Source organism: Delphinus delphis, chromosome 2 (assembly GCF_949987515.2).
Source record: "Delphinus delphis chromosome 2, mDelDel1.2, whole genome shotgun sequence".
Classification (NCBI taxonomy): Eukaryota; Metazoa; Chordata; class Mammalia; order Artiodactyla; family Delphinidae; genus Delphinus; species Delphinus delphis.
The window spans coordinates 27,506,624-27,532,009 of record NC_082684.1 but is presented as its reverse complement, the minus strand read 5'-3'; the positions used below and the strand labels follow the sequence as shown (position 1 = coordinate 27,532,009).

General features: G+C 46.4%; 3 protein-coding genes across 11 annotated transcripts in view; 2 read left to right on the top strand and 1 right to left on the bottom strand.

The window, feature by feature from the left end:
- FLVCR2 (FLVCR choline and putative heme transporter 2) overlaps positions 1 to 7,245 on the top strand; it is a 63,831-nt gene extending 56,586 nt beyond the window's left edge. The window contains exons 7-10 of the mRNA XM_060004162.1: positions 497 to 602; positions 753 to 864; positions 1,448 to 1,503; positions 5,531 to 7,245. Of these exons, the coding sequence (XP_059860145.1) occupies positions 497 to 602; positions 753 to 864; positions 1,448 to 1,503; positions 5,531 to 5,599 (343 nt within the window). The 3' untranslated portion in view covers positions 5,600 to 7,245. The remainder of the gene's footprint in view (positions 1 to 496; positions 603 to 752; positions 865 to 1,447; positions 1,504 to 5,530) is intronic.
- Positions 7,246 to 8,335: 1,090 nt separating this feature from the next.
- Positions 8,336 to 17,677, bottom strand: ERG28 (ergosterol biosynthesis 28 homolog). 3 transcript variants are annotated; one of them, XM_060004159.1, is made up of 5 exons: positions 17,564 to 17,669; positions 15,072 to 15,234; positions 12,692 to 12,782; positions 10,084 to 10,202; positions 8,336 to 9,960 (listed from the first exon to the last, which is right to left on the bottom strand). In XM_060004159.1, the coding sequence occupies exons 2-5, from the start codon at positions 15,202 to 15,204 to the stop codon at positions 9,881 to 9,883; spliced, it is 423 nt and encodes a 140-aa protein (XP_059860142.1). In that variant the 5' UTR covers positions 15,205 to 15,234; positions 17,564 to 17,669; the 3' UTR covers positions 8,336 to 9,880. The 3 variants fall into 3 exon arrangements, with proteins under 3 accessions (XP_059860142.1, XP_059860141.1, XP_059860143.1); XM_060004160.1 differs by lacking the exons at positions 8,336 to 9,960; positions 10,084 to 10,202 and adding exons at positions 11,146 to 11,341; positions 12,039 to 12,195 and having other exon boundaries at positions 17,564 to 17,676; XM_060004158.1 differs by lacking the exons at positions 8,336 to 9,960; positions 10,084 to 10,202 and adding an exon at positions 10,247 to 11,341 and having other exon boundaries at positions 17,564 to 17,677.
- Positions 17,678 to 17,832: 155 nt separating this feature from the next.
- The window catches only part of TTLL5 (tubulin tyrosine ligase like 5), a 305,725-nt gene continuing 298,171 nt past the window's right edge, over positions 17,833 to 25,386 (top strand). For 3 of the 7 annotated variants that reach the window (XM_060004154.1, XM_060004155.1, XM_060004151.1), the window contains exons 1-2: positions 17,834 to 18,178; positions 19,485 to 19,653. In XM_060004154.1, coding sequence (XP_059860137.1) covers positions 19,580 to 19,653 — 74 coding nt within the window. In that variant the 5' untranslated portion in view covers positions 17,834 to 18,178; positions 19,485 to 19,579. Of the gene's footprint in view, positions 18,179 to 19,484; positions 19,654 to 25,386 lie in introns of all 7 variants that reach the window. The other 4 variants (XM_060004156.1, XM_060004153.1, XM_060004152.1 and 1 more) reach the window with 3 other exon arrangements.

The window sequence follows — 25,386 nt, the reverse complement described above, 5'->3', positions numbered from 1 at the left end:
TACACAGGGCTGGGAATCAGAAAGTGTGGGTCCTGATCTCAGTTTTGCTGTTGACTATCTATTAGACCACAGGCACCTCCCTTAATCACTCTGAGACTCAGTTTCTTCATCTGTAATTTAAGATGAGTGGCCTGCCTTGTGGAGTTGTTGGAAAGAATGAGAGAGATAGCGGATGTGAAAGCAGCAGGAAGTGTGGTGCAGGTGTAAGAGATCAGAGCTGGAATTTTCTAGACTTGATGTATGAGAAAGTGTAGGAAAGGGTACCTCTTCCACAGGGGTCTCTACTCAGCTTCACCTCCCACTTATTTTTCTGTGGGCAGTACGTGTGTGTGTGTGTGTGTGTGTAATGGCTGCGTAGGGGATGGCCTGATTTTCAAGGCATGTCTTGATGGGGAGAAAGAGACTAGGAAAAGGAGTTGTAGGGCAGGAGGTAGGCTCCCTTTTCTCCTCGTTCCGGAAGTTCTCCATCACCTTGTTTCTGTGATCTGGGCTTCAGCTTCTTTATGACTGGCTACCTCCCGCTGGGATTTGAGTTTGCTGTGGAGCTGACATACCCAGAATCAGAAGGCATGTCGTCTGGCCTCCTCAACGTGTCTGCCCAGGTAGGCCTCTCATTTCGTGGTGGCCCCAGAGCCCTGGCTCTTTGTTCCCTGCTGGGCTTGTCCGGTGCAGACACTACGTTATGGCGGCTCAGCTCCCCCGTGGGCTGGTTGGCTGGCCCCTTGTTTCCAGTCTTCTCTGTGCCTTTGCAGGTATTCGGGATCATCTTCACCATCTCCCAGGGCCAGATCATCGACAACTATGGAACCAGGCCTGGGAACATCTTCCTGTGTGCGTTCCTCACCCTTGGAGCAGTCCTCACTGGTGAGTCAGGGCCTCAGGACAACATGATGCTCTGACTGCTCATGGGTTTAGGCTGTTGGCAGTTTGGCACCCGGTGCCTCGATTGATCATACAGTTGGGCATTCCTGTGCAGCGGGGCAGATGAGAGGGCTTGTTAGGACGTCTTTGGGGAGGCATTAGCATATTTTGTTGGAGTGAGCTTGGGTTTTGGCCCCGAAAGACCCTTTTTCGAATCCTAGACTGTGACACCGACCTCCATAGCTGTTTGACCTTGGGCAAGTGGACCCGCTTCTGGGAGCCCCACTTTCCTAATCCGTAGAATGGGGATTGTTGTGAGGATTGGAGCAATGTGTGCAAACTCCCTGCAAATATCAGGGGTCTATAAGTGAAGGGCACTGTCATCACTGGCTTCTGCCTGTCAGGGACAGCAGTGGTCCCCAGGCTTAGCAAGGCTGACTGAACCTCAGATCCCTGGAATATCTGAAGGAGGTGGGATACCTGTGGCCCTTAGGAGAGTGAGGGCTCCCTCTCGTGGATGAACGTGACCATTGCTCTGCTTGGTAACTGCCTCTTTTGCCCTTCCTTCTGCAATCCTGGACCTCAGCATTCATTCGGGCAGATCTCCGGAGGCAGAAGGCAAACAAGGAAACTCCTGAGAATGTGAGTATGTGGGGAGCTGCTGGGCTGAGATCCGGGTCTCGGCTTTGCTGAGGCTGCAGTAGCAGGGGTGGGGGGTGCTCCCAGAGTGACGGGTGGCTGTGAGAGCAACTCAGCATCACGCACGTAGAGACAAAGAGTTTCCTTGGGAGCTGCCTCAGCCCTGCTTTTCTGCTGCCCTGTCTGGGCTCTTCTCCTGCTTCCTTCCCTTCTCCTGGCCTCCCTGCTCTGGTCCCCGGAGCTCCTCACTGTGTCACACAGTCTTCTGAGCAGCAGCCCCCCCACCCCGCCCACCGGATCCTGATACACGTCCTCAGGCCCTGGGTCATCTCCTTTCAGCCTGGGGTTGGTGACTGGAGAGGAAGGGTAACCACCTGGGGCCCCCCCATTCGGTCATGGTGGTGGTGGCCTCGAGACAGTGGCCCTCTAGGCATGTTGACAGCCCCCCAGGCAGTGCCATGGGGATAGTGGGACCGGGGCCAATGGGTTGCCATCAGGGCTCTAAGAGGACAAGTCAGGAAGCAGGAGTTGATGGTCATGGAAGGAGAGAGGACCAGCAGTTTGATCTAGAACAGAAAAGTGTTTCCCATAGCTCTAATTGGCTGGGAAGTATTTTAACCAAAGTGTTAAGTGTCAAATCTGAGCCAGGATGAAAGGAATTTCAGCTCAAAGAGCGTAGTAGGGTTTTCTTCAAAAACAGAACAAAACACCCAAAACTTATTACAGAGGTAATACATATTCTGTAAAAAAATACAGAAAGGTGTACAAAATTTAAAAGTCATCCTGTAATAGCGTCAGCTAGAGATGAGATGCTGTTTTTCTACATTTTCTTATGCATGTCTGTGTCCACGTATGATCTATACATATAGATATATGTTCGTATTTTTTAAACAAAAGTGGAATCTTGTTCTATGTGCCTTTTTACTTGTTGCGAGTGCTTTATCAGGTCATTAGTCTCTTACAACATACTTTTAATGACTGCACAGTGTTCTAATGACCGCACATGGATAAACATGATTTGTTTAACAGTTTTCCTGTCCGGGAACACTAAGGTTGTTTCTGATTGTTGTTATAAATGATACTGTGATTAATGTCCTGGAGCTGAAACTTTGGACACGTTCTTAAGCACAGTATTTCCCCAAGAAATGGATCAGTGGTCATGCCCATTTTTAAGCTTTGATGGGTATTGCCAGACTGTCCTCTAGAAAGGTACTGTCAATGCTACCAATGCTCACTGCTCTCGCAGTGTATGAGGCCAACACTGAGTATTTATCATTTTTAAAAACCTTTGCCAATTTTCTAAGGTTTCTAAAAACCTTTGCAAAAATGTCATCTGAAAGAGGTACATTTAGCGCTTTAAGAATACGTGTTGGCAGATGGATGCTAATCTTTAGTTCCTTACTGTTTGTCCTCTGATCTCACACTCTGGGGTTGGCAGGTAGCAGCAGGGAGCAGGTGGAGGGAGGCGGCTGGGACTGGACATTCAGTGGGGACACAGGGAAAGCCTGAGACAGGAGTGTTATTCTCAGGAGCCTGTGAGAACTGTGGCATCACCACTGTGGAGATGGGTTTGCCCCTGTGCCGTGGATGAGGAAACATGTGATTCGGGACACTTTGGCGAATATATCCTGAGCCTGGGAAAAGGTGCCCGTGATAACAGGATAGGTTTCTCGTGAAAAGGTTTCAATTTGGAATGTGACGCCTTGTGTCAAGTGATATGTGATTTTGCTATGTTTACTTTATAATCTGTATTTCCCTGGGCAGATAAAGGCAAACAGAAGAAAGTAAAGGTCACCTATAGTCCTAGCGCCAAGAGATACCCTAGTAACATTGCGTCATTTCCCAGTGTACTTTCTATGAATATGCTTGTGCACATTGGGTTTTCTACCCTGATTGTTTCCTTACTAGAGCCTGGCAACCTTTCTACACCATTGCACCCCCAAACCCCACATCTACGTATATACATTTCCATTTCCTCTCGTTTGCTATTTAGGTTGTTCCCATATTTCACTATTTTGCAGCCAGATCCTTGTCCACTAGGACCAGGTTTGTTAATCCAGGATGGAGGTGTTGGCTCATCTGAATGGACTGTGGGAAATAGCACCGAGTAGGACCAGGAGGCCAGTCCGGTGCTGGTGCTCAGCTTTCGGTGTCCTGGATACTCACTGTGTGTCTCCGCACCTCCCTTGCATCTGGGGGAGCCTGGTGGGATGGGGGGGTGTCCAGAGTCATGCTGGGCTAATGCCCAGGGAAGCAGGGCTGTCAGAGGGCATCCCTGTAACGGCTGTCATTTGACACCCCGAGGTGGTGGGTGTAAGTGGGACCTGCGAACTGTCACAGGGATTCACTCTCAGCTCCAGGTGAACGCAGGGCAGGCAGCGCGTCTGGCCAGATCCGCTCTTTCTTTTTTTTGTTTTTGCATCTTTATTGGAGTGTAATTGCTTTACAATGGTGTGCTAGTTTCTGCTTTATAACAAAGTGAATCAGTTATACATATACATATATTCCCATATCTCCTCCCTCTTGCGTCTCCCTCCCACCCTCCCTATCCCACCCCTCTAGGTGGTCACAAAGCACCGAGCTGATCTCCCTGTGCTATGCAGCTGCTTCCCACTAGCTATCTGTTTTACATTTGGTAGTGTATATATGTCCATGCCACTCTCTTTGTCCCAGCTTACCCTTCCCCTCCCCGTGTTCTCAAGTCCATTCTCTACGTCTGTGTCTTTATTCCTGTCCTGCCCCTAGGTTTTTTTTTAGGTTCCACATATATGTGTTAGCATATGGTATTTGTTTTTCTCTTTCAGAGCTGCTCTTTCTAATCAGTGAAGTGTGTCATTTTGGTAGAAAGAGCCAGAACTTCTGGCTGGGGGGTCATGACTGACCTTCATAGCAACAGTCTGCATTTGGGTTTCCATTCTTCTTCCAGTTATTAGTTCTTGGCCACAGAGGCACTAAGCCCTGTTTGATTGTGATTTCAAGGTGATGGCTCTGGAAGAGGCGGGAGTGTGTGCATGAGTGTTTCAGAGAGAGGAGACAGCCTGTGTGGCTGAAGCTGGCTGCTGGCTGCCTGAGTGAGGGCTTCTCAGGGCTGAGGCCGAGCTGGTGCCAAAACCTTAGCAGGATGGAGAACAGGAAGCTGGATCTACTGCTGTTATCTCTGCCACAGGTTGCCCTGAGAGTGTCCTTGGAGAGGGAGCGCCATTTGTCCAGCTGACGTGTCCTGGATGTGCTCCTCCAGCCTCGATGGTGGGGGCTGTGTGGGGTGGGGCCTGTGCGCGAGGCCTTGTTGGGAACTGGATGAGCCCCTGATGGAAGAAGCAAAGTGTTCCTAAAACGGCAGACAAATGCCCAAGTTGGCCGCTGGCACCTAGGGGCCTCACAGAATAATCTCCATATATAAATCCCACCCAGTTAACAAGTGTGACCCAGAAGGTCTTCTAATCCTGTGCCATCCGCCCCCAAGAAAACTGAAGACAAACTGACCCAAAGTCTCTTTTTCTATGCGGAAATTATATATACATTATTTTCAGCTGATATATGCCATTAAGCGTCCTGCCTTTATAACAGTTCTCTGCTGCAGCTGTTCCACCCACATGGTCACAGTATTCCTCATCCTGGGGCTGCCCCCGACCGGGGGTGGTCAGCAGTCCTGAGGGAGGTGCAGACCTGGCCCTTTGCACAGCCGCCTGGGGGTCCGTCCAGGTGGGCTGAGGCTGTCAGAAGCGGGAGAAGGGTGAGCAGAACTCAGTGGCACTCGCAGTGAGGTGGCCCGTGGTGGCTGCGGTGTCACAGAAAGCTGCCTTCTTGTGCTTCCTTTGATTCTGTCGTGATGGTGTGTGTGTCTGAGGAGCACACTTGTGGCCGGGCCGGAGCTTCTGTTCCTGTTCCCTTTGTTCGCTGTCAGGGGTGCTGAGTGCCTGAGACTCTGGTTTTCCCTGCGGATTACAGACTCCCTGGCAGGCAGATGCTCCGGTCTGGATGGAGTCCCTGCCTCTTCACCTCAAGGGCTGCCCACTTGTTTGCCTTGTAGAAACCCCCGGAGGAGGACGAGAGCAAAACCAGCAAAGCCCCCACTGGTGTATTGGAGGAGCACTTCTGAGAGAGAACGGTGGTGAGACTCAGGGAACACGGACCACGCCCACCTCTTCAGCCAGCACAGCTCTCCCTCCCAGCACCGCGGGCTTCACCGGAGCAGCTTTTGGAGGGAACCAGGGGGCATCGCTGTGGCTTGGACGGCAGTGCCTCCGCCTGGAACCCACCGCAGAGCTGGTGTCGTCTGCGTGGGGGAGACTGCACTTTTCACCACGTGCCGATCGGCTCCCCGCCCCTCCCCCACCCCTCCCCCGCCCCTCCCCCACCCCTCCCCCACCCCTCCCCCACGTAGGTCTGGGAGCTGGTGGGCAGGGGCAGAGGGAATCCTGGAGTCAGTCCTGGCCGGCTGCCTTGCCTTCCCTCCACCCCATCCCTCGGGAGAGAGCCTGCAAATTATCACGGAAAGAAAGCTTATTCCAGAGGTTAACTTTTCCTAGTGTCTTCAGACCCTCAGGAGCCCAGTTCTAAGGAGCAGCAGCTGCTCTGGACGAGGGTCATTCTTGGGCCACCAGACTGACCGCTAACGTTCTGTGGGAGAGAAAACACCATCAGGACAAACCCCTCAGGACTCTGGGACCAGGTTCTCCCGGCTCACGTTGGCGTCTGTCTCCAAACCCTCTTTCCCAAGAGCTGATCAAACCAAACATCAGTAAACTTGACAGAAACTTTGCTGTGGCTGTGAAGGAGAAGCCGGTTTCAGAGAGCTGACCTTCTCGGGATGTGAGGGTGCTTACGAATTTGGGGACTCTGGTCCCTAAACGATTTGGGAATGGAAAGGTTCTTTTCTACAAAAGATGTCCTGGCCTAGGGCCTTGTGTGTGTGTCACTGTCACCTCTGCTGCTGTCATCTGGACGCTGCCCACGTGTTCTCCAGAGGGAGGGCAAGCCCAGCCAACTGCCTGTACCTGTTAGTGAAAACCAACCTGGATACCTTCCCCCCTGCGAACTCCAAAACGCTTCTGAGAGATGAAAGGGGCAGAAGGTGGCCACTGAACGGGACTCAGGTCTGCTGGGTTAGATAAGTGCATTCCATCTCTGATGGGGACAGTATTTGCATCCCCACCTCTCCCCTCACCCCCTTCTTTAATAGCAATAATTTTTTCTCAGATGTTCTGAATTTAAAGATTCCTCTTCAACCAGCCCTAGCTGACCTCTCCTGCTTTGCCTGCTGTCTGGCTCTACTCGCGGGCTTGGGTAGTATTTCCAAAAATAAGACGTCTTGGTCATTTCTCCTGTGCGTTGAGTTCCGTGATCATGACCCCTATGCTGCCCTGGCCTCAGCACACTGGAGCAGCATGTGTGGCAGCGGTGCTGGGGTGCTTGAGCCACTGCCCGAGGGGAGCCAGGTGTGTGTGTGTGTGTGTGTGTGTGTGTGTGTGTGTGTGTGTGTGTATACAGATATTCTGTACATAATAAAAGAAGTTCACACTTCTGGTGGGAGGACTGAGGTAGGGGTGGAGGGGAGGTGGAGAGTGATAGCGCCTTACTTTTTGATAAGGAGAAAGTGTTTACTCTTCAGCCCCTTAAAATGTATCAACAAAATGTTTACTGAAACCATTGATTTATTTAAAAAACATAATTAGTATTTTCTACTTGTTAATGTCAGATGTTTTAAGGCAATAAAAGATTCTCCATGTGGTCTGCCTTGTCATGTACTGGGGCAGAGATGGCTTTGGTGGTGGGAGCGGTCTGGAGGGGTGGGGGCTCGGGGTAGAGGAGGTGCTCCCGTGGCCTCCGTACCCTGGAAGGTGGTCTTCTGCTGACACAGATACTGCCATCCTAGTGGGTGACTTTTAAAAGATGAGGCTGCAGGGGTGACAGCTGGCCTTTGTGGGGGACTGCAACTCAACGTCTGACATGTGACGGGGACTGCTTTCCCTACAGCATCCAAAGGAAGACAGTTCACCTGAGTGTGCCTGCTGCCCAGAGAGCCCACTGTGGGTTCTGGCTCTGCCTCAAAGGGTGGCTGGAATGTCTGCTCTATAATCAGAGCAGTCACTCACCAGGTCGCGCTGGCCGGGATCCAGTTTTGTCATTTGCAGTTCTTCTGAATCGTCCCCCTTCCTGCCACTCTTCCCTTTGTGATTGCATTTACCTTATGTGTGTTACGTGAGTGGGCTGCAGCGATCAGTTCCCTGCACATTTCTTCTTTAGAGAGTTGCACTGTGTCTGTGGCATTCTGGCTGCGTATCTGCTAGCAGTTCTTAGGTGGAGAGACAACACTGTGATTCCACTTTAAACCACCTGGGAAGGGAGCCAAGCCTGGGCTGTTAGAGAAATCTTATACTCACAGCGTCTGCCAATACTCTGTATCATGTCTTTAGATCCTTCGGGATCTTGTCTTTATTTATCTGGAATCATGTTTCTGTGGTGCATGCCTGGAGGATCCACATACTCTTATGCTTTCATTCACTCCTTTCTTAGGTGGGCTCCCTGTGGACCTCCACTCATGTTAACGTTCTGTCAGATCATTCCTTTTCTTACTGCCTCCTACAATAGCTGGTAAGGGAAAGATGGTTCGTACACTGAGCTGTTTTTCCAGGTGGGGACATGAGGCCTGGAATCGTAACAACCACTTTTGGCACCATAATCATCATAAAGGAAGCCAGCCTGTGGATGAAGCCAATGTAGGAGGGTAGAGCCAAAAGAATCCCAGAGAAATAGAGCTCAGTCCTGATCAAGCCATTCCTGAAGCCTGGAATCCTTTCAGTTTTGTGAGCCAATGTTACCTTTATTAGTTCAGCTAGGTTAGGGAAGATTTTCACCTAAAGAGCCTTAACTGACTGAGAATTCCCAACTGAAGTATCAACTTCAAGCTTCCTGTCAGGTGCTCACAAGCCCCCTGCCTCCCTTCCATCTCCTATCTTCCACTCCCTAACCTCACCATGCTGTAGTTACAGTGATTGTAGTCCTTCAACAAGACTAGCTGCTGCTCCCTCTGCCCTAAATGCCCACCTCACATCTTAAGACATATGATCCCTGCGATTTAAGTCTCAACTCAGATCCCAACTCCTCAGGGAGGCTTTTCCCGATGATCTAAGTTGTGCACCTCCCTCCCCTTCCTGATCACAGTACCTTGTTTTCTAGAGTTCTTATCACTGTCTGGAGTTGTTCTTTCAGGTATGGGCTTGTTGATAGTCTGTCTCTGTCTCCTTGACTACAGGGACATTGCCTGGGTCGTTCATCTGTCTTTCCCACGTGTCCGGCATGCAGGAAGTGTTCAATAAACACTTGGTTGTGTTTGGATGGCAGCAGTCTTCTCCAGTGCCTTGTCCTTGGGCCCCAGTGTTCTTCTTTTCATGATCATACGGCTGTTTCTTCTATGCTGCCTGGTTCTGCTTTCTCAAGAATCTGTTTCTTCCTTGGGAAGAAAACAAGAGAGGGTCCTGGCTGTTCAGCTGTGAACTCAGAATCTTTAAGGTGGGGGTGGAGAGGAGGAAGATTTGACTTCCCAAGAAATGAGCAAGGGACAAAAGGCAGCCAGGTTTGCCTGAGTCTTGAGTTGTCCTACCCATGGTATATTTGACCAGCAGAAAGCTGTGATTCTCCTCTGCTAGGCCTCAGACGAGGGGCAGGAGTGCTCTGGGCTTAGGGGAGGCCAAAGTACGAGGACTGATCAGAGCAGACGGTTTTTCTATTTATTACAAATCTCATTACACAAATACAGCTGACCGGAAGGTCTAAAAACAGCCCAGACTCTTCCAACCCTGATCCGCCTGTAGGCACAAGGGTAAGGAGCCATGCTCACTTGCAGGGGAGCCCTTCTTCTTAGAAGAGCCGCCTGTCCCTTGGATGGCTCAGAGTCCTGGGTCCAGCAGCAGAGAGGAGCCCCACGTGGGTCGACACCCCCTCGAAGCAGCCCTTGGTGGCAGCTGCTGTGGGTGTGCCAGCAGCTTTAAGTTTCGCAGTTCACGTGTTCCCACCATACAAGTCAAATCGTCGGGTGAAAATAAAAGGAAGACAGCAGAAGGCCGGAAGAGGGGCCCTGGAAGAGGCTGCGGGCGGGGGAAGGGCACACAGCGGGCTTCCGATGTGCCGGCGATTCCTTGATTTGGATGGAGGGACAGAGTATTCACTTTCAAATGATTCTTTAAATGGTACATACATTTAAATGGCACCGACTTGCCGTAGGCATATTTAAATATCTTAAAACGTTTTAAATTAAAGAAAAAAAAAGGAAAGGCCTAGAAGTGGAAGATGGAGCAGAAAAGAAATTTAAGAGCAAAGAGGGTGAAGGAAGAGGCTGGCAAAGGTGGAAGATGAAGTCTCGGACGTGGTGATGTTGGCCTCAGTTTCTCTTCTTCTGTCTGGATCCTGGTTCTGCTTCTAGGTACCGGAGCCCCACTAGCATTCCCAGGATTGAGAAACCTTAATACAGAGACAAGATTAGTGGCTGACATAAGCACGGCATTTTCTTACACTGCTTGTATGAGGCTCGTCCCTAGGGCTGGGACAGCTCCTGCAGGAGTTCTAGGGTCACTGGATGCTTACTTGCCACCATGAGGGGTGCCAGGACGCCAATGGTGGGAGCTGCGGTCCCATATACAAACAACTCGGAGAGGAAGTGCCCCAGGGCGAGGAGGAAGGTCCAGAGCGTGATGTGGTAGAGCCTACAGCGGAGCAGACAGAAACGGGACTGAAGGTACAGCTTGTTCAGTGCAGAGGAAAAGCAGTGATCAGACTTGAAACACACAAATCAAAACCCAGGAAATGACTATGGCTAAAGAAAAAGGAGACTTGGTCCTGGGAAAGACCTGGCTGCTTGATCACATCAATTTATTCACATCTAGGGCAAAATTGAAGATTTCAACTGCCAAACTGAGAGGGGAATGGTCCAGGCAACCAGAGGGCCTCTGCAAGTCTTACTTAGCAAGGTGGTGAAGCCAGCAATAGCAGAGCAGAGTCTGCAGTATGGCAATCCTAGGCACTGTAGACAATTCTGGACCAATCATGCTTACGTATTCTACTTACTCAAATTGGCTTGACTCTAGTCCAAGCCCGCGTGGCAGATGTTTGGCCAGGGGCTGGTCAGCGCTCACATGATGGATGCCATAGAACGAAGGGCATGTGTGGGGAAAGGGTAGCAAGGACCTTTCTGGGGCCTTTAGATGCTCTTGCAACGTGGGGTGGATATTTTGCATCTTAACCTAGCAAGATGGTCAGATGGAGGACACAGTGACACCCTCATGGGAAGAGGACTTGTTCCTCGGCTTTGACAAGGAGGTGGAGAAGAGAGGATGACCGACCACTTAGATTGCTGGTACCTTTTTTTTAACTAAGAAATTTAAAAAATTATGAAATACTTCAAATATACAAAAAAATCTGAATATTTTGACATTTTTGCTTCAGATACTTTTTTTCTAAGAAATAAAATATTCATATTTCAGTTAAAGCCTCCTGTGTATCCTTTTCCCACCCTGATCCCATTCTTCTGCCTCCTTTTCCCCAGAAGGAATATGTTAAGTTTGATTTTTATCATTCCTGTGCATGTTTTTAGACACTTAGTAAATACGTATGTATGGGAGTTGTCTTTTTTTTTTAAGTGAAAGCAGGTTTATTTAGAGATATACACATTAAATAGGCAGAATTTCTGAGAACAGACTGTCTCAGAAAGTGAGAGCAGCTGGGAGTTGCTTTTGAGTTTCCAGTTAGGTTGGGAATAGAATCAGAGTGCATATCAGAAGGTCTTGGACCAAAGTCCCGGGCTTTCAAAAAATGCTGGAAACAGAAGTCAGCATTTGCAGCTGTCCTGTGTTGAGTGAAGGGGTAATGAAAGGGTAAAGAGGTAAAGGTAAGTCTCAGCTGTCTCTCCTCATCCCCAAAGCACAGCGAGCAAAAGACATACCCCTTATACTTGACAGCAGTTCTTCATCATGGTAAAGGCCTTTAAAATGATTATTCAGCCCTTACTTCCCCCCAATCACCCTGAGAGGCAGAACAGATATACCAGTCTCATTTTATACATGACGTGACCAAGATGCAGAGAAGATCTATAATGCACTTGCTGCTACAAAGCTAGTTATCAATAGAACTGAAACCGGAGCCTATTTTCTTGTTTTCATTCTCGGGCCCCAGGCTGTTTCCATTACACTGCACTGCTTCCAAAAATACGTGTCAATCTAGAACAAGTACACCAGTTTCAGGTTCAAAAATATGAAAAAATAAAGCTGGAGAGATCGCAGTGCTAATAGCCCTGCTTCAAATCCTACTTGAGTCAGTCTTCCTCAATTTAAATTAGTTGGGTCTCTTATATGTAGATCTACAGAATCAGCAATGAAAATCACTGCTTCCCAGGGCTACTAAGAGGAGACTTCATCAAGGCCATGTGGATGGAAGCATCTGGCATAATAAGAGGGGCTCAATAAATATCATTATCTCCTCTCTTGCCCAGATGCTGAGAGTCTCGGTAAGACAATAGTATGAAGCTGGTGTTTTGGTGGCCTCACCTGGGGACCTGAGCAAACTTTCCACCTTGACTGTGGTGATGACTGCTGTTGGGAAGAAAGCTCGAGCCCCCTCCAGTGGCCGGCACGGGTTACAACATTATCTAGACCAGAGGCTGTGATTGCTTGCAACTGTTCCACATTAGTCCATGTGAGTCCCCTGAAGAGGCAGAATACAGAGGAGTCCTGGGTTCTCTGTCACCCCCACCTCCTGACTCTGCATAAAGCATACAACCATTTAACTTGTGGGCTCATTTTTTTCATGGATTGTGATTTCTGTTCATTCCTGCTTCTCAAGGAGGAATGTAAGAATAAGGTATGTCATGGCCTCTCTAAAAAGAGCACACTACCTGTGTAAAAGAAAGTAAAAGAAAGGCTGACTCTTTAGTAAAGAAGTAGAGGGGTATGACGCAGGCTACTGGATCATGACATAACCAGTTTGCTATGTCAGTTTCAAAGAATTTTCAAACTTTAAAGACCTTCAGGCCTATTATGTTTTTTAGGCCTGGAAGGAATGGAACCTATTAACCTTTTATTATCCACATCCAAGGCTAATGTATCAAAATTAACGGGTCTCCAAGAGAGGACCACAGTGTGTATGCTTAGCACCTGATTTCCAACAGAAGGCAGCTAACGCTCTTCCCTTTCTTACGTACATCTTGTTGTGAATGTCGATGGCGCAGAGGCAGCGAATCACTGATGAGAGTAGTGTCCAGATTCCAAAGGTCCGAGCTTGGAGGCCATTCACTGTGCAGCAGAAAAAAGCAAGAGTGTTGAGAAGGGAGGGTCAGGGTTCCCTCCAAACTCTTCCTACTTCACTGAAGGGGGCAGGGAGCTAGGCCTGAACTCCCCTTGGCTGGGCACAGAGGAGGCTCTGGTGCTGCACATGGGAACTAGAAGGAATGGAAAGAGTTCCAGAATGAGAACTGGCTCAGCTCCTCTTCAAACGCCTACAGCTGGGTGGGCGAGTTCCAAGAGTAGGAGCCCAACAGACAGCCCACTTAGGCAGTAACTCCTGGTTGCAGTAGTTTACGGCTCTGCCCTGGAAGCCGCTCTGGTGTTGGCAAAGCCCAGTGAACCTGGATCCGGACAGGTTTGGGGAAACGTGGTGGAGAGTGGTTCTGTCAATACAAGATGCCTAGGAGGTCAGCAGACTTTCAAGGCTGATACAGGAGATAACTCAGCAATACTGGGCTCCATCTAGATGCCCACACTTGGTCTTTAAGAGACCCAAGTCCCTGGGTCTGCTGAATCTTATGTGAACGAAGCCCTAACCAGGCTGGTTTCCTGTGCATGTGGGAAGGGAACAAAGCACTGTTTCTTTGGCGTTTGCTGGGGCCACGCTGCTTTTGCTAGCTTCATCCTGGCACTGCTGTATTGTCCCGAGTATGCATCACAGTCCATCATAACAGTGCTTCTTGACCCTGGACGTTTATTAGCATCAATTGAAGACATTTTATAAAACTACCACGACCTGGGTACCAGAACAGTTAAATCATACACTCTGGAGGTGGGCCCAGGGCCCACCTGGTATTTTCTAAAACCTCCCTGGCCTTGGTGGTATTACTGTACCGGCATTGATCTAAGGCATCCAGTAGTGGGGAGGGGGAATACCAACACGGTGAAAGCAAAGATACATTCTTTGCTGGTCTACTGAGCAAGAGAAATTTTCAGGGACAACATTGACAACTGAAAGGTCTTTCAGGATTTTGCTTTAAGGATTTTTCAGCCTTTGGGAAACCAGACGGCAATACCAAATTCACAACCTTGAAGACCTTTAGATAGTAGTAAGGTGAGAAAAAATTCCATATACCAAACAAATATCTAACGGTTAGCCCTGGAGGGCAACATTCTTTATAAAGCATTTTGATAGCTCTTCTGATTAAAAGGCAGGAAATTCCTCTAGTGAGTGAGATACAGAAGTGGAATATCTCACCAACCCTAACTAAATTAGGCATCAGGTGAACGGGATGCTCCGGGGTCCTGCTATGATCAGAAAAGTACCAGGACAGTCCCCAGGTCATGAGGGAGGAGGCATTTTCTACCCCTGGGCTTCTCTGTGTCAACTTTAAATTCAAAGGGCTAGACCAGACATCCTTTAAACCCTGTGAACCTATACAGGGTTCCTGGAGCATCTGAGAACTGCACTGGAGGGTGAAAAGTGGAACTGTCCTGCCCACTTTTCCAGGTTCTTTACACCCATTGTATTTGAGATTTGTTCAAAGTGAGCCTTAGCCTACTTAGTTTCATTTTATACTCAGATATTACAGAAAAATGAGTTAGGTCAGAGCCTGAATCTGGGTTAGCTATAAATGTGACACAGAATTATCAGCTACTGTGAAATGGTGCTGCAGCTCAAGCCTCCCCACACATTAGTGCAACAAAGTGCAAGCTGAAGTGTGCAGAAACGCTCAGCAGAGAGGCTCAGGACACTGGGAGAGGCCGCCATGCGCCCGCGCAAGTTCAATTTGGGAGACCAACTTGGAGGGATTTGGGATGTCTTCTCAGGTCTATGTCAAGGTTTGAGAAGACCTTGGATTAGTAATTCTCCATCTGCAACGTAGGGTATAAACCATGTGCGCCACGATCTGATTTCTGAAAGGGGGCTGAGCTAATATGAAAAGCTTCTTTATGGTTTTCTAGTCGGGCACCACAGAATCACCAAGGAACTGTTTCCTCACTTGCCCTTGTAATGCTTTTTGTACAGACTAGCTACCTAGGGCAGTGTAAAATGAATGAAAAGGTATTCAGAGAAGCTTGGGGGAAGAAAGGACCAAGTGCTATCCACCACATCTCTTACTCTATTGGCTGCCTAAGGCTAGATTAGGCAGCATCAGATTCACCTGGGAAGTTTTTAAAAAAGACTCCTGGGCCCCACCCAGGGGGTGAAAGGTTCAGTAAGTAGGTCTGGAGAGGGAAATGGCCACCTGTGCTTTGTTTGATTTTAGTTTTTCTAGGTTATTCTAATGTATAGCCAGACGTGGGAACCACAATTTAAGCCACTCCCACAAAGGATGAAGGTCTTTGCTTTCTTACCGAGGTCTGGCTTGCCAGTGTAGAGCTTTTCATAGAGAAAGGTGTGGTCTCGGAAGCTCTGTAGCGTGTTCCCCATGGCGATGATGGACACCATAACCAGCCAGCTTCGTAACACATTCAGGAACCGGCTCATGGCTCCCCTCAAATCTGAGAGGGCTTTTTGCTTTGGAAACAAAGGCAAAGGGCACGAGACAACAGATGGTTAGTGTACTTCAACCATAAGCTCACTCTCCTCTGTAGTTAACCTGTGTCCCACCCATGAGGGCTGTACTAAGCTTACTTGATCAATCATTTCATAAACTCCTCTCCAAGTACCTGAGGCTCATCCAATCCCAGTTACCCTTCACAGCGTTCGCACACTGCCTTTGAATATCTACCTTAAATCAAAGTGTGCTGACCTTTACCCAGAGTGAAAAACGCTAAATAATGCAGTGGGTAAAAATGACAAAACCAGTGGAAAAAATGGAGAGAAGAAAGGGAACAGGAGAAAGGGAGGTGTACAAATATCACTATAAAGAAGTAAAATGGACTTCGGTGTAAGACTTACAGAAATTGGTCTCAATATTTAGTCATACTAATAGTGGTGAGTCAACAGTATACTTTGCAATAAGGAGCACAGTGCTTATTTTTGTCTAAGGAATTTCTCCAAAAATATTAGCTTAAATCAGAACTCTCTTTCTTGGCTGGAATCAGTCCCCTGAGACCTTTACTTCTAGCCTGGCGTTTCATGTCATTCCTTTGTAATGCAAGTGGCTCAAAGGTGACTATAAATCTACTAACAGATACCTGCCTGGCTACTGGTGACAGATCCTTCCAAGCACAGAAAAGCCTTGTACATTTGAGTGGAATCTATGGTGTGAGGGCAATATTTACATCCTTAAGTTTTCTCTACTGTGGTTCTCAGGTACACCATCGTCCGTGAACTAGGAGAACAATCTAAAAATAAATAAATTGCAGTGACTTGAGAACTAGTAAGAAAATCATATGGAGAAGGAAACAGCAATGTTGGTGTTGGGTTAGCTATTACAATAGCTAACAGTTATTGACCACCTGTATATGCCATGCACTGTGCCAAGTACCTATCATATATTATCTCATTTAATCCTTAAACAAGGTGGATACACTTAATATTTCCATTTTACAGATGAGGGTTGGCACAGAGAGGTAAGTGACTGGCTTGAGGTTACACAGTAATAGATGGCAGAGCTGAGATACGAAGCATGGTCTGTTGGTCTATGTGTTGCAAGACTGTCTAACTGTTTGAGAATATTTTGATGAAGTTTCCATTTTTGAGGAAGACACAGCCACTTCTGTCTTCAACTTGTCTTCAACTTGTATAGAAAATACCATCAGGTCATGTACTTTTTGTTTAAAAAACAAAACCTAGATCAACCCTTGCTGAGCACTCAGCTTGGTTTAAGTAAAAACCATGTAGATAAAAAAAATCTTATCATGGAATTGCTTCTTGCCACCTTCGTTATGTTTTCTTGGCCCATGGTTTATCTGTTGTCAGGTTAATTTCTTGGGCCTGAAGTGGCGATAAATTATCAGGCTTCCTTTGTCACTTCGGCAGTAGATGTTTCGTTATGTTCCTACACTACCCAGCTGAAACAGATATTAAAGTCAGCAATGGCTCAAGACAGTGTGAAGCACCAAAAAACAAAGAGCCCTAGAGGAGGAAGGGTCAATGGGTGAATTGCTCAGTGAAAATGGGTCACAAAAGTGGACTCTGTCCAAGTCCAGAGAGAATGGGGTTCTACTGGAATCACAGGCAGTTACAGCATGGGCCAAGATGTGCACACTCCCCTCCCCTGCCATCCTCCTTGTTTTCTCACCCTCCTTCGGCAGGAGACTCAGGCTCTCTCAGGGTCAGAAAAGCCGCATGGATGGCCTCCCTCTTTGACAGAACTTATGCCTGTTTCACAGAAGCTCTCAGAAACCCCAGCAGATAGCTGATGAACAGAGCCTGAGCACTCTTCCGAACTGCTCTGCCAATCCTTCAGCACTATTTCCCTAAAGCTTTGGAGGGCCCCTAGAGCATCCAACACCCTGGCCCAGGCCAGCAAAGGTGTGGTGTTTAGTAGAGTTGGCAGTGAGAGGTTCCTTTCTTGGCCCTACCATTTAGTAACTGTGTGACCGTGGGCAAGTAATTTACACTTTACAGCCTAGGTTTCCTTACCTGCAAAATGGAGATTAAAAATACCTATCTCAAGGGTTATTATAAGAATTACATGAGAAAGTAAAGGTTCCTTGCACCGTGCTAGGCTCAGAGTGGCCGCTCATTCGTTCATCCATTCACTAGTTCCGAACCTATCAAGCCTTCTTCATCTTCCCAGCTCCCTCTTCTCTTGGTCTCCGGAACCTCTTTTCCCCCACAAGGTGGCCTCCCTGGTATCTTCCTTCTATCCCACATCCATTTTTCCAGACTGTCCGGATCCTCTCAATCAGATGCCACACAGACACCTACCTCTTCTCCTCCACATTCACCTTACCTAGCGATTGGACTCCCAAGAACAGCAGCAGCAGCAGCAAGAGCAAGAAGCTTCCCCAGCACAGTTCCAGCCCTGAATCCACCTGAACCACTTGTCCCCGCCTCCACTCTCAGCCCGTCTCCAGGATTGGGTCGTTTCCATCAGTCCTCGCTCTGATTGGCTGTTCTCGTTCTGCTCGAGCAGGAGATGGGGCGTGAACCCCTTCACTGCCAATCAGCGGTTGCCGCTGCCCAAGCCACACCCCCGGTACGCCACTCTTGCAGTGACCCCTCGTGTTGAGCGTGGCGGAAGAACTCCAGGTTCGAAGCCAATCTTTTTGCGGCGGAGGTAAAAAGAGCGGAAAAAAGAAGTCAAGACTTCTGCGGAAAGCAGGGCCCTGCGCCTGCGCCGCGCGGCGGTGACGACAATTGTCCGCGCCCGAAGCCGAGCGTTGTCCGCGCCGGGTGGCGGGCGCCTGCGCAGTGGCTCCGAGCGGGCGGTTGCTTTTTGGTTGTTGTAGTAACGGGGGAAGCAGTGGTCGGCGGCCGCCTTGAGCCGGGCTGGGGAAGGAGGAGGGAGGTAGGCGCCGAGCGCTGTCCCCGCCTGCCCGCCCCGAGCCATGGGCAGATGAAACAGGTAAACGCCTGCGCCAGCGCATTCCTCTACCCGAGGGAGATGCGCTCCCAAGTCTGGGCGGGCGCCATCCGCTGCACTTCTCTCTCAGAGTCCGGGAGCAGCTGCTGGCTTCCGGGCGCGCTGGGCTGAATCTCTGCGGCGGAGTCTCCCGCGTCCTTACTGTAGGGAGCATCTGAGGACCTACCTGGATTGGAGTGAGCCGGGGGTGGGACTGAGGGCCCGATCCCTTTAGGGCGAGGACGCTCCTTGGGCGAGTGCCCTTAATCTTCTTCCGATCGCCCTGTCTCTCCCTGCTCTGCTGGCAGCCTAGGACTGGTTGGCATCCCTTCCTCGCTTGGAGGTTTTGTTTGTTTTGTATTAATTTAAGGGACTTGCAACATTTGGGGAAATACTGAGAGGTCCCGTTGGGGATACTCGGAAGAACGCCTTTGAGATTGTTAGATATTGCCCATTTCGCTGAATATGTGTAAGGATCGTTATCGGAATTGGCATTTTTTGCCCTATTTACGTTCTTATCACATATATTAATGCATTGAAAAATGAGGTTTGGAAAGATGGACATTAAGTGGTTATCTCTGAGTAATGGGAATATGGTCATTAAAACATTTTCATTTTCTTTACCTGTAATTTCTATTCCATCCAAAAAGACACGCAATGAACATGTACCTTTTCTCTATTAAAAATATTTTAAGTTAGAAATATGCTAATTTTAATGTCTATTTGATATTTGGATCATAGTTTGTGATTTTTAGTAAGGGCGAATAATTTTTGAGAGTGTGAAAGGACAGTTTTTTTTTTCCCCAGCTATTTATGACCTTGATTCAGCAGAATATATTCATTTTTTGGTTTAGTGGTTGAATTTGTTTTAGCGGAAACATGAGAGTATTTTACCTGTGATTGGCATAGAATCTAAAGAAATGTTTGCAAGGATCTTAATACTTGCGTTTTTATTTTTAACTCACGTCAGGATTTTCTAGCAAGGAGTCTATGTTTTAGGCAATCAGCCACCTACCTCAGACTTTCTTAAGTAAGTGTATCCTTTTGTTGCACGTTAGATTTAGTATGTAAAAGAAAAACGAGAAACTGAAACTTCACAGCAGCTCTTCAAATACAGAGGGCAGACAGTATGTTTGAAAAAAAAATCTTGATTTTTGTGGCATTTGTGAAGCACTGTGAGAGAAGGTAAGCCTCTAGAGGTTTGACACTATTTAGGTAAATAATTCATTTTCATTACTTGGAAGATCATCAGCAGTAATGAACAAAAAGACAACTGCATTGTGTTTCAGGTCTTTTGGCTTTCTTGCAGGAATCTGTGCCACCCAAATTGTATGATCCAGTGAATCTGCAAGGAAAGGTCTCTGAGGCCCCCGTCTGCTGACTGCATGACAAACTCTAAAGGAAATGCCAGTCGTGATGGCCCGGGACCTGGAGGAAACAGCATCATCCTCAGAGGATGAGGAGGCGGTAAGCCAAGAGTAAGTAATAGCAAGCCTGCTTTTGACCCTTTGCGTTCAGAATGGAAAATAGTTCTCTTTTACTCAAATCCTCTTTTACCCAATATCCTTCCTTTGGTGTTGTCTGACTCTGGTTTTAGTTTTCATACATGGTCTAATTCAAGATCTTATTATTGAGTGACCATCAGCTCTCTGAAATGAGATAAGGCTCTGTTTCTGGGTTCATGAGTGAACATCAGCTCTAGACGTTGCAGGTAGTAGCTCTTAGTCAACTCTTGATAAGAGCTCCTAACAGGAGATTTTGAAATTTTTAGATATTGAAGAAAAGTAGGTCTCTCAATTCTGTGACATTGGGTGTTTTCTCAAAAGCCTTTAGGATGATAGAATGGTGATAATAAGAAGTTATTTGAGGGCTTCCCTAGTGGTGTAGTGATTAAGAATCTACCTGCCAAGGCAGGGGACATGGGTTCGAGCCCTGGTCCGGGAAGATCCCACATGCTGCGGAGTGGCTAAGTCCATGCGCCACAACTACTGAGCCTGCGCTCTGGAGCCCGCGAGCCACAACTACTGAGCCCACGTGCTGCAACTACTGAAGCCCACGCGCCTAGAGCCCGTGCTCCACAACAAGAGAAGCCACCGCATAAGAAGCCCACGCACCGCAACAAAGAGTAGCCCCCACTCGCCGTGGAAGCCTGCACGCAGCAATGAAGATCCAACACAGGCAAAAATAAATAAATAAATAAATTTAAAAAAAAAAGAAGTTATTTGAGTAAGTGTGGAGCAGGACATTAGAATTCTGTAGCCTGTGCTGAGTCTGTTGAGACATGGCTTTCCTGAGTTCTTTTAGATAAGAGTCAAGTTTCTTCATTGCTGGATTCTCATAATAATATAAATGAATGATAGTGATAAGTGTAGCTGTTATAGGTGACGGTAAGAGCTTTAACTGCTGTATCTCATTTAATCTAAAGATGTTATTATTCCCACTTTATTAAGTTCAGCCCCACAAATATCAAAGAACTTCCTCAGGGATGCACAGAGAGTGATAAATTGAGATTCAGACCTAGCTTTCCTGGATTTTGAAGCACTTAGATGTTTTGCCTCCTTTAACATTAATTATTACTTGCACAGAGAATAAAGAGAGAATCTGGCTTAAAGGTAACATTAATTTTTAAGATTCTCTATATAAGTCCACTAGGATCCATGTGCTATGTAACCTGAAAAGTGGGGATGATATCTCCCAGGCTGTTTTTTTTTCTTTCTTTTTACAATTTATTTATTTAATTTATTTATTTTTGGCTGTGTTGGGTCTTCATTGCTGCACGTGGGCTTTCTCTAGTTGCGGCGAGCTGGGGGCTACCCTTCATTGCAATGCGCGGCTTCTTACTGTAGTGGCTTCTCTTGTTGTGGAGCATGGGCTCTAGGCGCACAGGCTTCAGTATTTGTAGCACGCAGGCTCAGTAGTTGTGTCTTGCGGGCTCTAGAGCACAACCTCAGTAGTTGTGGCGCACGGGCTTAGTTGCTCCACGGCATGTGGAATCTTCCTGGAACAGGGATCGAGCCCATGTTCCCCGCATTGGCAGGAGGATTCTTAACCACTGCGCCGCCAGGGAAGCCCCTCGCAGGCTGTTTTTGGGGGTATAGTTAGGATCAAATAGAATAATGTGTATGAAATGACTTTTACATGATAACGTGCCATACAAATGTTGAGGCATTATTTTTATTGGATTTTATATTGAATTTAAAGTGCATTTCTTATTATAAAGTAGAAGATTACATTATTTAATGTAATTTGAAAAAAAATTATTGAAGCATTAGTAAAGCTTTGGGGAAAGGCTTCTCATCACTATTAGATCATAGAAAATAATAGAGATTTGATATATTTGGGTCATTCTCATTCAGGATAATTAAATGGATAATTCTCTCTTGTCACTTTGCCTTCTTGTGACTTTTTGTTTTCTGTGTGCTGCCTCTTACCCACTTCACAAAAATTTTAACTTCTGCTTCAAACATCAGTCTTTCTGATTCAAGATCTTTTACTTCATGACTGTCTCTTTTATTAGTGGTCTTATAGGTTGGGCCCAACAAGTATTAGGTTGAACTGTATGAAATTGCTATTTTGGTAGGTCAAAAACAGTCAAATATTGAGAATTGTAGGTGGTTCAACCTAATATTTTAGTAAGCACTCAATAAATGCTTGCTGACTGAGTGACTAACTTATTGAGTAAATAAATGGAGGCTTCCTGCTTTAGATCACCTTAGGTCTTTTAAGTGCTTAAAATACATTTCATTACAAAGAATACCAATTGCATTGAGGTGCAGTTATCAGGATTTTTTAAAAAACCAAACTTGTGGTATAATAATATGTACGTTTTTATTAATACATTAAATAACAAGATCATTCATTTAAAACATGAGAAAGTTAGATTTTATTTTCTAAAGACAGGAACATGAAGACTGTTTTTGCTTAGTTTGCATAAGACCATCATACTTGGGTGGTCTTTGATTAACAATTAAAAGTGGGAAATACCAAGAAACATCATAGATGTCTGGATCACCACTGTGGAATGTCACCATTTGGTAGCTGAATGATTGCTTGAGAGTGGAGAGTTGCCAAATTGTTGTCCATCCTCATCACACCAGATGAGACGACTGTAATCACAGGTGATCTAGTGGCAGTTTTAATAACTACCATAACTTATAAGCAGTGATAAATGTCAGTGATATTTTGAGATGTCTGCAACAACTGTAATTTGGTATAATAAAATCTGTAATTTCAGATAGAGTCAAAAACACAGGTAATACTATTATTATTGTGTTTGGTGCCTGTATTCGTAATTGAGAAACATTAAATTTCTAGTAGAAGTTAGTGAAAATATAGGTGTCATTCCACCTTCCCCCCGCCCTCCCCATCCAAATTCACAGACCTTATGGCTCCTCTTCCTTTTAAACTCCTACTGTTGAGTTTTGATTGTTAATGTTCCATCAGCTCATGTCTATCAGATACTTGTTTTATACATTAGGAATCTTAAGTCAATCTTGTTCACACCTGGAACAACATGCTTACATTTTTAAAGTTTTGGAAGTTACAGGGTCTTAAATCATCTAAGGATGTTGACTTGATCCAAAGATATATATCCATGGATATCTGCTAGATCTGCTCAGAATCCTAGGCTGTATTAAAGTATTGATGCCGTGCAGTCCTGGACATTAGAGCTAGAAACTGTCCAGGCATCCTTGTTTTGCATGGCATTATTTCAAATAGTAAATGTAAAGGGCCTCTTTTTCTGTATTTTGTTTGGGGTTCCCAAATATAAATTTATATAGAGATGTGGAAACGTTAATTTGATGTAAGGTTTCTTTAGGAATTAAAAAAAATTTAATTCTGATTGTAAAAGCTGGCTTTAGATCAGTTACAAAGATCATCAACAAATGATTATGTAGTGAGTGCTACAGTTCAGTGAAAAAATACATCACTGTGGGCTGGAGGAGCTAAGGAAGGCTCCAAGGAGGTGGTGAGGTGAGCTGGGCTTTAGAGAGTGGGATTAAATGAACAGAGAGAAGTGGGGAAGGCATTTCCAGCAGGGACATTGGTATGAATGAGGCACCGAGGCTTTGAGTTATGTAGGCTGGATCCCAGGAGTGAATAATATCTATTCCACATGAAATTGCTTCTTAAAAACCAAAACGTTCTTAGGCTTTCAGTAAAGTAAACCATAAAACTGGTCTACTTTGGTTATTAGTCATCCAAGTTTTTTGTTCTTTTATGTCTGTAAAAGCATAATTTCTTAAAATGTACCAGTTTCTGGTGTAAATGAAAATTTAAAGTCCCAATTTTCAGCTTCCTAATCATTTTGAATCTTTTTCCTTTAGCACCACCTGGTGGGAGCATGCTTTTAATGACAATGCAACGTCTGCCTTAAGTGTGTTTGGGTCGACCTTACTGAACTAATGATTTGTCTGCTACCTCTTTTCTCTTTTCAGAGGTTGTAAGTGAAAAGATTCTGTGTCAGGGATTTGGCTTTCTGTAGACATTACGGTTAAGGGCTTGGCTCTTCTCAGCTGTGTATGTTTATTGTGTTCCTGACTCTTGTCAGGCATTTTTACCTTTTATCCGTAATCCATTGTTTGTAAGTGCTAAGGCACAGTGGTGCCAGTTTGCAGCTAGAGATGGATTGACAAGGAGCTTTCGATAGTTTCCAGGGTTTCTGTCTAAGACTTGATAGTTTAGGCTGCCTAATTTTTCCTCTGTCCTCCGACTTAGAAATATAGTGAAAAAAATTCAAGTTGGAAGAGAGCATAGGAGTCATCTGGCCCTATACCCACATTTTACAGGCGTTTAAGATTAAAAAGCAAGCAAACCACACACAAAAAATCCCTTCTTGCACCCTATAAACACCAATTTCTCACAAAAGGGCGCTGTCACCCAAGTCAAATTGCAAGAAAAATAAGCATCCACATTCCACTTCTAGAAACCAGGAAGTGAACTAGGTATGGTTTCTCTGCTTTCCTCAACAAAGCTCTTGGCAGCTCACCCCGAGTCTAAAGGCTGCCTCACCTCTAAGATTGGTAGCCTGGCAGCCTGTGCATTCAAAGCATGGATCTGTTTAAACCTGTATTGGGAGAGTCTAACTTGGCCCTGAGGTTTGTGGTATGGCCTTTGTTAAGGAGTGTGGTCATGTGAGTTTTTGAGAGCAGCCTGAATCTTGGCTAAATGGATCTTATTCCATAAAAGGAATTGATTAATTTCAGTTCCCAAAGGGTTGAGTTTAAGGTGTTTATACAAAAAAATCACTGAAATGGGTGATTAGGGAGATGGAAGGGTGGAAAGAGCACAGACACTTGGGTTCTAATACCTGTTCCTTTGCTTAACCAGTTGTATGACCTTAAGCAAACTGCTCAACCTCTCTGAACACTTTTTCTTCAGTTCATAGTGCAGGCAAGAGGATTAAGTGAGATAACATGTGAAAGCTTTTAGTGTAATTCCTGACACATAGTAGGGACTCAGGTCATTTCTTTCCTACCTTCATGCACTAAGGCAGTTGGAGATTTTTCTCATCTGTGAATAAATACACATCTGTCTGAGATTGATTAAACAGAGATTTCTGGAAGATAGGAAGAGAATAAAGTCAGAGGTCCTTTTCTGGAGGAAAACATTGTTCCGTTTGGTATAGGCTTCCTTTAAAATATGTGGTTTTAATGGGGGTACGTGTATTAATTTAGGATTCCTAGCTCAGAATCTTAGGATGGATCATCAAATTGGCTTAAAAAGGGACTATAGGGTGTAAAAGTGGTCTGTCAATTATTGTGACTATTTTAGTTAGGATTCTTATTTGTGCCAGGGACTAAGACATAAATTGTCCTAAATAATAAAGGGAATTTATGAACTCATATTTAGGAAAGACTTGATTCTGCAACTGCACGTTTACCACTCAGGATCTCATTTCTCTTGTTCTTTCAGTCAGGCTCCTGCAGACTTTCTCCTTTACCAACAGCTCCAGGCTCTCCTTCCAAGGTCACAAAATGACACTTGCACTTCCAGACCTCATTCTCTTTTTTTGTGTGTGTGGTACACGGGCCTCTCACTGTTGTGGCCTCTCCCGTTGCGGAGCACAGGCTCCGGACGCGCAGGCTCAGCGGCCATGGCGCACGGGCCCAGCCGCTCCGCGGCATGTGGGATCTTCCCGGACTGGGGCACGAACCTGGGTCCCCCGCGTCAGCAGGCGGACTCTCAACCACTGCGCCACCAGGGAAGCC

Coding starts and splice junctions, on each gene's coding strand:
- ERG28 (XM_060004158.1), bottom strand. CDS start 15,204: ATGAGCCGGTTCCTGAATGTGTTACGAAGCTGGCTGGTTATGGTGTCC. Junction 12,783..15,071: donor CACTGGCAAGCCAGACCTCG/GTAAGAAAGCAA, acceptor TCTGCTGCACAG/TGAATGGCCTCCAAGCTCGG. Junction 11,342..12,691: donor ATCGACATTCACAACAAGAT/GTACGTAAGAAA, acceptor CACTCAACACAG/GACAGCTGCAAATGCTGACT.